The sequence below is a fragment of the Calidris pugnax genome, unplaced genomic scaffold, assembly GCF_001431845.1.
Source record: "Calidris pugnax isolate Ruff unplaced genomic scaffold, ASM143184v1 scaffold51, whole genome shotgun sequence".
Taxonomy (NCBI): Eukaryota; Metazoa; Chordata; class Aves; order Charadriiformes; family Scolopacidae; genus Calidris; species Calidris pugnax.
The window spans coordinates 4,504,820-4,519,460 of NW_015090797.1; the positions used below are offsets into that span (position 1 = coordinate 4,504,820).

Consider the following 14,641-nt stretch of genomic DNA (forward strand, 5'->3'; position numbering starts at 1 on the left):
TATTTATCTATGAGTGCCATCAGACCAGGAAAGACTTTTCCAGGACTCAGCACTGTGTGGGATTAGGTTTACCTGTCTATTTTATCATTATTATTTTTAGGAAAATATTTTCCTTTCAGTGTGGTAAAATGAAACCATTTATGTACAAAACTAATTTTTTAAAAAACTTTTATTTTATTATATCTCAGAGATCTTCACTTTGCTGATCAATTTGGACATCTAACAAAAAGAGTGGTCTTTCTCCTGTAGTGTTTGGATTAGAGATAAGTGGAAGCAGAATTGTTCAAGGTGTCCTCTTAGGTATTTTTCAAGTAAACTCGAAAATACATCTGGTAAATAACGGTTTGATTATACAGAGAACCAGGCAAGTGCACGGAGTTCTCTTAGTTTGTTTAATTGTACATAATTAATGTTTGTACTTTGTTCATATGTAGAAAAGTAAAGCCAAGCCCTTCATATCCTGGCTCTTGTGAAGTGCTTGCATGCAATGGTAAACAGTGGTTTAAACTATGGGTTTGTCAAAAAAATTCGAGCAAACTATAGGAACAAGGAAACAGGGAAGAAGACTGAGGTAGGCTGGGGGAGGTGGTGGGTGTGTAGGTTGAGCAATATGGAATAAAGTGAGTGCTGGGTCCCCAGTGACAGGCAGGAACTGGGTTCCTGTCAATGCAATGGGAGTCCCCTGCTCAAAGCTCTTCCTCTTGAACAAGCCCATGCTGAAATCATCTGCAGAGGTTAACGAGATTATTCCTAAGAGCATGAAGCACTCTGAGTAAGACCTAGAAGGACTGAGCCCGTAGGGTAGAAGATGCTGCCTGTCCCAGTAAGCCCAAATCTTAAGACTGCCAAGACAAATGAATTCAAGACGCTGACAGACAAGGGAAGACAAAGAGCAAATTCTGTGCGCATTAAAAATAGCTAAACGTGAAGGGACAGACGATGCCTCTCGGGCACTGGGCTAAATTGGGAATGGGTAGGAAGTCACACAGCTCCAAACATGCTACATATTTACACTTGTCACTGGTACCAAATTACTCTGCGCTCCACCCTGCTCCCTCAGCTTCTCTGCTCCCACGCCAGCTCCAGCTCCCGCTCCTCCACAAGAGCTTGCTATTGGTAGATACTCACATATCTCAAATATAATGCCACAGAGGGCTCTGATCTATTACACTTGGGGTGGTTTTACGCAACAGACCCTGCTGAGAGAGAAAAAGCAGTATTCCCTCTCACGGCTGTGGTAAGTCTCTCCCAGCTGTACACTTGGCATTGCACGTTAGACACTGGTATTATTGCACATCTCTTCATCTGAGGAAACCAGACACCTGTCTTCTCCTTTGGCTTAATGTGATACGGCTTTTGGACATACGACCTCTGACTGTCCCATTCATGGGAATGGGATCATGCTGTCCATTTTGACATCCAAGGTTTCCCAGTAATTTCCAGCATCCTGTTTCCCAAAGCTCCACCTCCCACATACTCTTAAGTTTATAAATAACCTCTTAAGAGGCACGGGAAGCAAACACTTTAAGTGTTCTTTTAGAGGATCCATACCCAAATCTCTTCTTCCCTGTATCTAGCAAGGGAAATACACAAGTTCAGATAAAAGCGTGGACGTGCTTGTGTGGATTTCCCTGCCTTTGTTTTTCCCCACACTTAAGCACTCTCTAGAGGTAGGTCGGAGTCCTAGAAAAAGCTCAATCTTAATCCTTCCTGTTCATGACTTCCCTTCTGAATCACCACATTTGTCCATCACACTTTCTTCCATGGGGAGCTTCTTGCTTCCTTCCTTGTTGCCCTAATTAAAAAGGAGCCCTCAGCCACAAAAGCATGTCTTTTCTTTGTTCTTTCTCTTTTGTCTCTCTGAGCATCTGAAGCCCTGTGCTTTTTAAGACCTCATGTTAACACTTGATCTCTGCCTCTAGTGATTATCTGCCCTTCCGAGTCTGACATCCTTACAAAACAATTGAAAAAAACCTTATTTGAGGTATTGTATTTTATGAAGTTCATCCATTTGAATGGGAGACACTGTGGCTCAGTGACTTTCTCTGCTCTGACAGATTTGTGGCAGTCTTTGAGGTGGCTCCATCAGAAAGCGGTGCCAGGCAGCCTTTCTGCAATTCACTGCAATTCACTGTAATAGACACATTCCCTGAACCCTCCTATCAGCAATCCAGAGTTTTAGGACCCGAGGCAAAGAAGTGAAGTGACTTCCTCCCTGTCTGGCAGGAAGTCCATGGCATGTTTTTCTCTTGCTGGAGTGTTTGAAGTGGTCTGAAAGGCAGGCATTAAACATACTGAGGTCTGAGTAACAAAGGTGAGTGATTCAAAAGAAATCTTTCAACTTTTCAGGAGTCATCAGCTAGTTTATTCTTTAATATTTGTATGTTGCTGGCAACTTTTCCAGGCCCATGAATCTGAGCTGACTCCAGGTTAGGAAGAGCTCTTGCCTTCCTGCCTGTGGGACTGACCAGGAAAATGGCTGTGGAGTTCCTGCTTTTATCAAAGCTTATATCTGTATGTTATATATATGTTACCAAGCACATATTTGTATGCATGCTATCAGACAGCATCATGAAGAGTAGCTGGCAGGCGATGAAATGCAGGCTTCCTTCATGCACACTAATATCCAGCCCTTTGAACGATTGTTTTACCCTCCTTTAGGCATTTTCCTGTTTGAGCCATTTCTTTCATTAGCCCGAAGTAAACACATGATTATTTTTACTACTAAATGGGACTAGCCTCTCAACACCAGTGCTCTGAAAAGTGTAATGCCTCATCAGATAGGGCATTGGCAAGGCATTTATAAACCATGTTTGTAGCTGGGTGCTTCTGGGCACAGCCTGATCTTGCTCCCCCCCACCCCCCGACCTGTGCTCTCTGCTTGCTTGGCTGCAGCCCCGGGTATGGACCCCTCTCGGCAGCAGCTCAGACTTTAAACCAGAGACATGTACCACATCGTTCTGTTTGAATTGGTGTGACTGCCCATTGCTATCTTCCAGTTTCCATTGAAAGCACTCAATAACTCATAATGTTTTACATGCTGTCTTGTGGCTTGTTCCATTGAGGGCAACAAAGCTGGTGAGGGGGCTGGAAAACAAATCGTATGAGGAGCGGCTGAGGGAGCTGGGACTGTTTAGTTTGAGGAAGAGGAGGCTGAGGGGAGACCTCATCACTCTCTACAACTTCGTGAAAGGACACTGTAGAGAGGTTGGTGCTGGTCTCTTCTCACAGGTAATTAGTGACAGAATGAGAGGGAATGGCTTCAAGCTCCAACAGGGTAGGTTTAGACTGAACATTAGGAAAGAATTTTTCACCGAAAGAGTGGTCGGGCATTGGAACAGGCTGCCCAGGGAGGTGGTGGAGTCACCGTCCCTGGCTGTGTTTAAGGGCCGTTTAGATGCAGTGCTAAGGGACATGGTGTAGGGGAGGACTTTGTAGAGTAGGGTAGATGGTTGGACTCGATGATCCCAAGGGTCTCTTCCAACCTAGACGATTTTATGATTCTATGATTCTATGACCTGGCACCCGTGTCTGAGGTAAGGCGCTCTAGACAGCAGTATTCTGGCACTATTCAACTGAATGCCCATTTACAAATTAAAACCAGGGCTGCTTCTAAGGCTGCTATTATGGGCCAGGGGGGTTTGTCAACAGGAGTGACTCCTGAAGCCTCCGGTAGGGATACCCACTTGCTGGGTTAATGTGCAAGGAATTTTTTTCCCCACTTCAATCACCTGGAATGCTGCCATTGATCAGTAGTCCCATTATTATAGAGTCTGACTTCTGAACAACACGGCAATGCATTGTTACTGTAAGGAGCCACAAATTGACTTAGAGTGGATGTTTAGAAGCTTTGTGTTTAAGATCTGGTAAAATCTTTTTTTGTTGTTGTGGGTTTTGGGTTTGTTTGTTGTTTTTTTTTTCCTATACGCCATTGCTCAGTAAAGCTCTCTGCACAACCAGAAGTGCTGCAAACATGCAAATATGTGGATCCCTCCATCCATCTGTGGATGTGACAGAGGGTGAAGTGTTTCCTTGGGCTTTCCTCCCCCCCAGCCCTTCAAGCCGGTTGCTTTTGGGAGTCCCCTCCAGGAAAGGCTTTCTCTTCCCCTCCTCCTCCTGACCGCCATTCAATCGGCGACTCCGGGACACAAACCCACAGACTTTGCCTGGGGGTTTTGGGGGCCACAAGCGATGGTTTCAGCTGCCCCCGCACCCAACCACAGCGGTTTTCCGAAGGCAGGGACCCGGTTCGAGCTGCTGGCGGGGGGTGGGGGGGGAGCAGAGGGCTCCCTCCGGGGAAGCCGGTGCCCGGTGCCCGGCGGCGGCTCCGGCGGTGCCGCAGGCTCCCTGCTGCGGGCAGCCGGGGTTGGGAGTGGGTGAAATCCTGCCTGCCAAAGCCTCCGTGCCTGTCTGTGTGTGGCAGGGAGGAGAGGTGGGGATGGGGGAGATGGGGGTGGAGTGGCAGGTTTGGGGGAGAGGGAGGGAGGGAGGAAAAGGGAGAGAGGAGGGGAGGGGGCCCGGCTGCCTGCGATTGGTAAAGCTCTGCAAAGGCATCTGCCAGCAGGACTTCAGAGGAATGTGAAACCAAATCATTTACGAGTTAAAGATAGACGCAGAACACACAGCATCTTGAGCCAGGGTTTAAATTCATCCCTCTCCGCTTGGCTCCTCGCAAAGCTCTGCTTGTCGGCTTGCCTCTGCCTCCTCTAACGGCTCCCGTTCCCTTAAAAAATAACACCATTCTGGATTCTTTGGAATTACTAAAGTGGCAAAAGAGATCATGGTGCATACCATAGGGTAAGTAGGAAGCTTGCCTTTCCATACGTTTGCTGGGGTGATTCCTCTGGGCTTTGCTTCTGCTTTCAGGGCACTCGGCAGTTCCTGTAGGATGAGGCAGATATTCACATAACACTTTCCCTGTGTGATTTATTCCCCCCCGTTTCCCCATACGGATGGTTTGAACTTTGTTCTTCGGTGAAGTGTTAACTCACAAGGTTACTTGCCTTGGTGAACCTAAGGAGTCTTGAGCTTTAATAATCTTACCATTGCTGTTTTGAACGCTGTTTTCCTATCAGCTGAATCGTGTTATAATACTTTTGCTCTTCATTAGTGGGAGATGGTGTTTGAAATGCTGCTTATTATTACAAAGTTGAAAAGAGAGTTGTTTTCCACATTAGAGAGGATATAATCAATGTTTTTGCATGCTTGTTTGGCCATGGTTTCACTTACCTGCTCTTTCCTCATGTGTGAACTTGATCACAACACAGGGTTAATTACATTTAACCTTTCTGTTCGTTTGTTTCCAAATAATGCTTTTACTTGGCGTTTGGTTTTGATTGGGTATTTTTTTAACATTTTGACCCTTTTGTTTTCTCTGAACAAAGTCCTTCTAGCAGTAATTAAAAAACGTGCACATTACCCTGATAGTCCTCACTTTTAAAAAGTGAGTTTGTGAGTAAAAGAGGATTCAGGCTGTCGTGTTCTTTTTACAACTTACCAGAAGTAATTTCAGTATCTAGCAGATATAGCACTTCATTGACCAATGGTATTTTGAGACTCTTTCTCAAATATTTTTAGTGAAGTTGCGGTGTTCCTGTGACCAAAAGGATTTTGAAATATCAGAAACTGAGTGGGAAGTTAGATGGAATATTTGTGATACAGCAAGAACTTTTATTCTGAGAGTTTCACCTGAATGAGAACTGCCTAAACGCCAGCATTGTTTTTTCCATTTATTCTGGGCACGCGTGTTTTTACACTTATAGTAGAGGAGCTCCTAACTGTGGATTTGGTGGCAGTTCACCCAAACATACTCAGAATTCCTGACATGTTAGTACTGCCCCGGAATAACTGTAGGAAGTAGGTGCTGTCTGTGGATAACTGAAACGCCTAACATTTTTGGTTCTAGATATCAGTGCCGAAGAGGCTCACATAATGTCAGTCTGTGCCTTGAAAAATATGTGGAACTGGGTGAACTAAAATAGAAATGTTTCCTCTGTTTGAAGGAAAGATGATGTGCCTGGTATGTTTTGTGATCTTTCTTTCATTTGATTCAGTTCAGTTTACCCGAATTTTGAAAAAAATCTGGATATATTTGGGTGAGCAAATCTGCCGTGAAGTGTTTTCTGTGTGGCTAAATGCAGGGGATGGAGAAGAAGGAAATATATAACCTGTATGGTAAATCTAGAAAAAAAACTACTGCTAGGGTGAGAAATAACAACTTCAAGTCAGTTCTCTTATAGTTTGTACTAGTTGGGTGTTCTTTCAGCTAGCTCAGGCTAGCTAAACGTTTCACTGCCATGCTCTATTTCCAGGCCAACAGTTACTTATATTAAGGCATCACGGCAATATTTGTTTTGGTATTGAAGTGGAAGAACTTTGAAACAAAACATGTCAAGATGAGTAAAAACTTGCAGTGGGGCTTAGCAAAGCTGTGGTTAGTTTCTGGCTCTTGCACAGGATCCTGTGTAGCTTCGGGCAAGTTGTGTGAGCTCTCGGAGCCCCTGCAAACCTGAAGGGGGTGGAAATACCTTTATTTCTTTTCAGTGTTGGGTGTCTAGATAGCAGTTGCTGTGGCTAGGCATCGACCTCTGATAAGACTTGGCACAATAGGCTTCTGTTTTCAGGCAGTGCGCGCTCTCCCCAGGGCTATGGCAAAAGGCAGGAGGGAGGAGGAATCCACGGATTTGGAAGCAGAGGTTCGCTGCACCTTTTATAAGCTTCCTAAACTGAAAGAGAAAAATAGAGTGACATTCAGAGGTGAGCAGAAAATAGAATTAATGTTCCATGGGAAATTCCTGAGTCAGTTCAAAATTAAATTGCATTTCCCTACCACAGTGTATTGCTTTTCAGAAGTTATAGTTCAGGAGCATGGTGTTCCCATTTCATTATCTGAGACCCTTCTCCCATAATTAAATGTCCAAGAGGCACTGGAGAGCCTCATCAGAAGGAAACCTGCTTTGTATTCTGTGAAGTGAAGCTGCCTGGAAAACATCGTTCCTGCAAGGGAACAAGCATCTGACCCAGGACAAGGAGGTCCCAGGGTAAGGAGCTACAGTGCCGTGTTGGATTGACTTTTAAAAAATGTATTCTGGTGTATGTGATCCACCTGAAGTAACATCTTCCAGTTGTCCTAGCAATAAATGGGAAATCTTCAATAAACCGATATTCTCCCATAGAAAATGTTGCTGGTTTTGATGTAGTTTATATATAATGATAATGTGGGCATTTTTTCCGAAGTGGAGAATCCTTGGCCAGCTGTTGGGGTGGATTTTGCATGGTTAGGGTGAATGTGGCACCACACGTGTTTGGTGACGATGGTACGGTCAGGCTTTTGGGTACGGGTGCAGTAGCTTTATCAGGGCAGGACACAGGGGCTGGGACCTGTCTTCTCTCCTCTCCTTCTCTCCCGTTCCCCTTCTTCCCCACTAGCCTGGTGCTCCTCAGGTGACTGGGATTTGCTGGGAAGCGGTGAGGGAGAAAGCAGAGAGAGGGAGACATCTTTTTCATAAAGGCTTTTTAAACAAGGTGTTGCTGTGGGTGCTGAAGCCCTCTTTTCCTTGATCTCCTGGACTTCTAGCCTCACTGCAGCCTTCTAGCCACTTCAGGACCCCCACTAACCCCATGCAGGGTGAGATGGAGAAGTGCTGCTGGGAGAGAGGCGATGGGAGGGTGAGAGGGTGGCCTGCCCCCGGCCCCTGCCTCTTGCAGAGAGAGGAGAGATCAAGGAGGTCCTGGTCTTCAGGGAGATCAAGCAGGGGACAGAACACTGATGAGTGGAGCACAGACCTACAGGTGAAGCATTGGTGTGTCCTGGGTTTGGGGACTGTGTGAGTGGCTGGGGTGCTATTCTGACTCTGGTTTGGTGTTCACCACTAGCCTGTGCCACGCTTTCCTGCTCTGAGGAGCTGACTGGTGGGTGTCTCTTCGGGACAAGCCCTGCTTCGTCAGGGTTAGTAACACCTCTGCCCTCAGAGCAGGCGGATGACGGTCCCTCCCTTTCCCTTACCATTAAGTTGCAAGTGACTATCACAAGAGTTCAGAAAAATCATGCCCTCCGAGGTGAAAATGGGTTTGCAACATTTTTTTCCTTTAATAAATCCTGCGCTTCTTTCTTTGTAAACATTGATAAAGCAGCTGCAGGGATACGCATATGGGTGTTAAAAATCCTTCCCTGCAGTTGTTGTATGTGGTTCCCATTTTCTTTCTTTCTGTCATGATCTTTTTTTTCCTTTGTAAATCTTTGTTTCTAGCCTCATCTTCAAGCTTTTTGCAATTATTATTCTGCCTAAAATAAGAAAATAGAGGTATCATCAAGAACCACTTGATAAAGAGTGGTAAAGATCAGGACTGTTTCCCCAAGGTTCCCTGAGAGTATGCTGGCATTTTTCTGAGCTTATGAGTACGTAGAAGCAGCTCACAGTGATGTAATTTCCTTTGGGTCCTAATGAATCTGCTCCCAGCGACAGCTGCTAATTTGTTTTGGCAGAGTATGACGGGCAATGCCTTATACAATGCAACATTCTGTAGAAAGCCTCAGCTCTGTAATTTTGTAATTCTGTAAAAAAAAGAACCCCCAAAACACCCAAAACCCAAACTAATGAAATTATGATGTCCTGTGCAGCCGTGTTACCGCCTCTGAGTCCGTGAGTGGAAATCCAGGGAAGCTGCCAGTCCGAGCGGTGTCAGACCTCCTGTGCTCACTAGTCATTCTGGCTCCTGCTGCATGAAGGAACAAAGTATTTCCTGAGCTAATTATTACTGTATGAAGTGACTTTACCTGGAAACACAGTGATACTTCCCACTAATAGGATGCTTAAAAATGCATCTAATTGCAGCTGTGGTAGTTGAGAGAATGCCTAATACCTAATAGTCTGGAGAAGACCATCCTCCCTGGCACAGGGAGGGTATTACAGGAAGCTGTGCTTTACTGTATCTTTCCTGTGTCTGAAACAATTTTATGGCCTCTTGCCGCATTTAACTCTAAAACCTGAACCGGGGAGTATACTCCAAGTAATAAAGAAGAGATAGGAAAGCACTGGAAATAATGAATCTTTATTTATTAATTTGTTGGCAGGGTGCTGGCTGTTTGCTGAACATAACCTTCCCTAGGGGAATGGGGGGAATAAGTCGGCTTCTGTGCCTGTGATCTTTGACAAGGTCTGTAGGTCTCCTTTCCTGAGAGCGGTGACGTTCATATTTGCCCAGTTCTATGAAGTGCTCTGAGATCAAGGGATGAAAAGTGGTACCTAAGTGCAGCATTCTTATTTTCTTTTATATCTTTTGTAAGGATAAGACTACTCTGGTATAAAATACCTCCTTGTAAATTTGTAAGAACATTTGCTCTCAGTGGAACCTAAAAAAAAAAGAAAAATGAAGCAGAGACAGAGAAGTCTGAAAGCAAGTGGGCTTTAAAAACAATTTATTGACAACTATGGACTAGTTCTTTTAAACGCAATGAAAGTAAGCACAGGCAAAGCCCAGAAGAACATGCTTTTGAGTGAAGCTGTCCTTGAGTACTCATTACCAAATAACAGCTACAGATAGAATTAGTAATCTTATCCTTTCATTCTACATTTTTTAAAATATACCATTTAATGAGAGTATATGCTTTCTAGTAATTACTACCTTTTCAGTCAGTGTTCATTCTTAATGTGACATTGTCCTTGGAACAAGATCAGGAAATGCTTTTGATTCTTTCCAGATTTATGAAGCAGTGATAGTTTGACTGTCATGTGTTTCTGTCCCCAATTTTTTTTATACACAGCTCATTTATATTGGATCAAGAGAGCTACTATATCATTCGTTTGATATGGAAATATAATCCATTCCTTCGGTTTAGATCATTCTTTTTTTCCTATAAATTGACTTCAGAATGACTAACTTTACATCTAAAAAAATGCATTGATTTCAACATTTTCTAACTTTTGAGCTGATAATTCCTGAAACCTTGTTGCTTTTTTAACATGGAGTCCTAACTAATTTGTGTAAGTGAAAGCTTCCTCACCTACCTGAGCAATTAATCTAGGAGAGCTGGTCAGTCTTTTGCAGACTAGAACCCAGGAAAAAAGGCACATCGTATTTTCCAACTTTTATCTTGGTATTTGATGTGTATTTTTAATTGTTATTACAATTACAAATGTTTCACTTCTCTTTGAATATACACAAACAAAATGTTTGTTTCCAAACAGATCAAACAGATTTCCAAGTGGATCAAACCAATGGCAAAGCATCTCATGGTTTTATTTTTGTCCTTTAAAGTTTCATCAATTTGCATGTCTTATTAGTGAAAATAAATCACATTGGTTTAATGCAGGTACAAATTATATTCTGTTGGTACAGGAATACAAGGAAAGCTTAATGGAACTGAGAGTCAAGACATGTACTCTTCCACGCTATTCTGTAAACAGGCCATGTTTTTCTTTAAAAAAAAAAACAACAAACACTTCTGAAGCTCTTACTTTCCCTACAACCTATTCTGCATCTTCCTGGCTTCCCACCTCTCTCTGCCATCTACCAGGCCATTGGTAATGCTCTTCATACCAACCTCCAAGACGTCTTCCCTCCAATTCCAGCCTTAGAGTTGGATGAATTTTTGGCTGACCCAGTGAACATGTAGTAACAGCAACCGGGACAGGCTGGCAGCACATCCAGAAGTGGTGATTCAGTGGAAGTCCTTGATCAACCTCCGCCGCTTCCCTACAGAGACTCAGTTAGGGAAGAAATTTCTGGAGGAGACATATTTTCAAAAAGAATAGGTTGTGTGTGGCTTGCAAGAAGCCCCCTGAGCACATATCCTGTAGACCCCATGTCAGCTCAAACCAGAAGTCATCAGCAAAGTTCAGACCTTCAGCTGGTAGAGCAATTGCTTGCACTCATAAGCTCGAAAGCTCGCTGTGACCCATTCTCGGAGGGGGATGAAATATGCCTCTCTGTTAATAAGTTCAATGGCTGTTTGCTGATAGCAGCAGAAAGATAACAGTTGTACCTGCCAGACTTCCAAGTTTTTATGTGAAAGCATGGAGGAATTAATGCGTCTCAGCAAAGGATTTATAAAGGATTTTTTTTTTTTTTTTTAGCACAGGTAAAACTATTTATTTTCAATAACTTTAGCTTTGAAAATTGCTGAAAATGTATAAATAATACATTCAGCTTGACTGTAATATCTGGTATGTAAAATTTCAGGTCAGACATAAAATTTGGAAAAGCAACTGAAAAGAAGTTCTGTAGTAGGAAGTGGGTGTGAGCAGAGGAAACTTGCTAAAATGATAATGGCAGGAAGCAATTATGTGAGTCTAGGAGATAGTAAATACAATTTCAGGAATCATACAGCTAAATAAATAAATCAGGTATCTGATTGGTTGAAAGGAATCCAAGAGAATGTAAGCTCTTCCTCTACTTTAAGTCTGGTGAAGTATTCCAAAATAGAATCAAAAGTGCTAGAGTGTAGTGTCTTTTTTTTTTTTTTTTAAATAGTTTCCTGCCTCAGGTGAACTCTTAGCAGGATGGTGCATTTTCACTGAGAGGTGAATAGGTGTCTGCTGAGAGTCACGCACAGTTACTGGTAACTTGGTGGTAACTTGGACTAAATGGGCGTAATCTTTGCTGTTACACTGTTTAATATCCACCCACATTGAAGCCTCTATGAAAAGGGCATAAAGTAAGTAGATTAAAACTGATAATTTTTCAGGCTGCACACTTTTCCTGGAAGTGGAAATAAATTCCTTGTGCACAAAGCCTCAGATTTTGTAACTGTGCATGTAAAGTACTAAATAAGTCATCCACTGTGTTATGTCCAAGAGAAACCAAGCTTTGCCAGAAAGCAACATCAGACCAGGCAGGTCTGGCCGTGCCTATTTCACAGGTCATTAGTCCTATCCTTTCTCTGTTGCACGCCATCATAGATGACTCCTTGGGTTTGTATTAGGCATGACTATGTATACTGACGGCCTCAGTATAGAGCAACGAAATAAAACTGAGGGTCTCAGCCTCGGAAGAAAAATTCCTAATTGTTTTCCCACCCTGCCCCTGGCAGGCAAATAAAAAGAAGGAAAGGTTACGCAAATATTGGCCTGGTCCTTGCTGGATTTGCGGTATTTTTCACTGTGTGCTAATTAAGAACTGTACATGACTCGATGCCTTTCATGAGGCTGCATGGTGAGGGCACGCTTGGCTCACCAGGCACCCAGAGGCCAGCAGTGGTGGCGTGTAGCTCCAGAGGCTTCCCTGGTCTGTGTGCTCGTAGCTCTTGAGACCAGTACAGGCTGGGGAACAACTGGTGAGACAGTAGCTCTCCAGGAAAGGAAGGGGTTACTGTGGATCTCCGGTTGAACATAAATTTGAAATGTCTTAGAAAGGAAAAAAAGAAAAGCACAATATTGGGATGCAAAGGAGAGTACAGCCTGCAGGGAGTAATCTCAGTGTGGTGAGTACTCAGCAGGAGTCCTCTGTTCAGTTTGGAGGATTGCTCTTCAAGAAAACATCAGCCACTTTGGAAGTAGAGAGGAGGGCAAGAGAGGAGGGCAGTAAAAATGACCAGAGACCCAGGGAAAAGACCTGAAATGTTGTGTCCTCAGTGAAATGTCTTTTCTGTGCCATAGACAAAGAGCAGTGGGTCTAAATGAAGAAAGAAAGGTGAGGTAAACCCTAGGAAAATCCCTTAAATATACTGCCAGTGGATTTTGTGGAGTCTCCATCACTGGAGGTGTTTGGAATGACTTTAGTAAACACGAGTGAAGTGTATTTAACTTTATCTAAGAGTGGGAGGTAGATTACGTATCTTTTCTACCAGCCTTAGGATTTGGTGATACTGGTGATAATATTGCCCACACAATTATTTTCTTAATGAAAGACATGCTTTCTAAATTCGGGCTGGAAAGATCTCTCTGCAGAGTGGGATGCATTTTGCTGAGGTGCAGAGGCACTTAATCATCATATAATTTCCTCATTTTGAAATGTTCCTTAGGTAAGTGGTTAAGGCATAAACAGCTGCCTTTGCATTTCAGCTCAGATATTATTATCCTGAAATACTTGGGGACATCACTCTGTCAGCTGGCACTTGACAGTCCATCCTAAATTTGAAACACGTAATTGGATTCTTAGGATGAAATCCGAGTCCCCTTTGAAGTCATGGGTTTTTATAGGGTAGAAATTTCCCGCTGAGGACAGAGTGGTGTCCACTTGTATGTGCTTGGCTTTACTGTCCTAGGCAGGCCTGTTGTTTCCAGGACGAGGACATAAGGAGTGGGTTGTAAGAGCGTGTAACCTTTGCTATGGCAAACATGTGGTTGCAGAAGAGGGCCTTTGGAGTGCTTGTGTGGGTGAGTGAAAGCTTACAACAGGCATTATGTGAGGCAAATTAATTATTTTTTTCCTTTTTTCAGATAATGTCAACAAAACTAATTTAGGCCATCTGTTCTGGAATAGAGGCAGTCAGTAAAAAAGAAACGCCTATTTTGGTTTTTAAAATTTAATTTGTTAAGATTTTAGGCATTCTGTGTTCTCTTTAGTGTAATGTAGTGTTTTTTTTCCTTTGTCTGTTTCAGGGGAGATGATTCTCCCCCAAAATGTTTGGGTTTTTTTTAATTGCCAAGGGCCTCTAATTTGCATTTAGTATTCAGATAGTTGCAACTACAGGTTAAATGTTTCTCCAGCTACTGGTTAGTCTCTCCTGATGAAATGCATGCAGAGAAGTCTCCAGGTGCTATGAATTAGAATAGTTCCACTGAAAATACTCTGGCTTTGTTTATGGCAATATTAATTCAGAGCAAGTTCACTGTTCACAGTGTAGCTACTTTAGATTTACGGCAGGCGATAGTCAGAATTTCATCCTCAAAAAGAGATCTCATTGATGTAAAAGCTCAGTGTGAATCTCAGAGCTGAGAAAAATTAAAATTTTGTGCCTTGTAAAGTATTGTTGCATTTCCACATTCAGGTTTCTTTGCAGGCTTTTCTTAACTCTGCAGTGGCTGTGTAGGAATTGCATGTGTGTACCTGAGGCTGGAATAAGCCCACAAGGAAGCACAAACCCCAGACTTTAGGACTACCAATATGTCAGTTGTTAATAACCTTGCAATGTTATTATAGCTAACAGTAGAAACATAATTAAATCGGAATGATTTGAAACTGCCATTAGGGGGAAGGGGATGGAGGAAAACAGTTTCATCCTCACAACATAATGTTTTCATTGACCTACTTAGAGTAGGGAAGAAAATGTGTCCCTTCCCGTTACAGCAGAATAGGTTTGTTCAGCAATTTTATAATGCAGCTGCGCAGAAGACTGGCTTTCCTAACCTCTCCGGGAGGATTTGGAGAGGAGAGCAATGTTATTTCACACACTTAGTACTAGAAGGTGTAAGTTCTTGTCCAAGCTATAATGCTATTAATCTAATCAATTTGGCAGAAAGTGCTTTGTCTGAAAAAAAAAAAAAGGAAACAAAAAGACTTGTATTGAGAGGTGAGAAGAGCTGTACCTGGGCTTCAGCTGTGCAGAGGAACCTTTTATGGGCAGTCACGTTTCCTTCATCTTCCCCCATGGAAGGTCCCTGCCATTCCCGAGGGCCCCATGCCCCCTGCCTGGTGTCCCTTGCAGCTGAGCATCCCTGCCCTGCTGAAGGGAATGGCTGTGGCCCCCTTCCCCTTCAGC

General features: G+C 43.2%; 1 protein-coding gene across 25 annotated transcripts in view; it reads left to right on the forward strand.

Annotated features, from left to right (window-relative positions):
• The first annotated feature begins 4,584 nt into the window (after positions 1-4,584).
• DTNA (dystrobrevin alpha) overlaps positions 4,585-14,641 on the forward strand; it is a 190,657-nt gene continuing 180,600 nt past the window's right edge. For 7 of the 25 annotated variants that reach the window (XM_014936945.1, XM_014936946.1, XM_014936943.1 and 4 more), the window contains exon 1: positions 4,589-4,797. In XM_014936945.1, the coding sequence (XP_014792431.1) occupies positions 4,781-4,797 (17 nt within the window). In that variant the 5' untranslated portion in view covers positions 4,589-4,780. Of the gene's footprint in view, positions 4,798-14,641 lie in introns of all 25 variants that reach the window. The other 18 variants (XM_014936944.1, XM_014936935.1, XM_014936938.1 and 15 more) reach the window with 8 other exon arrangements.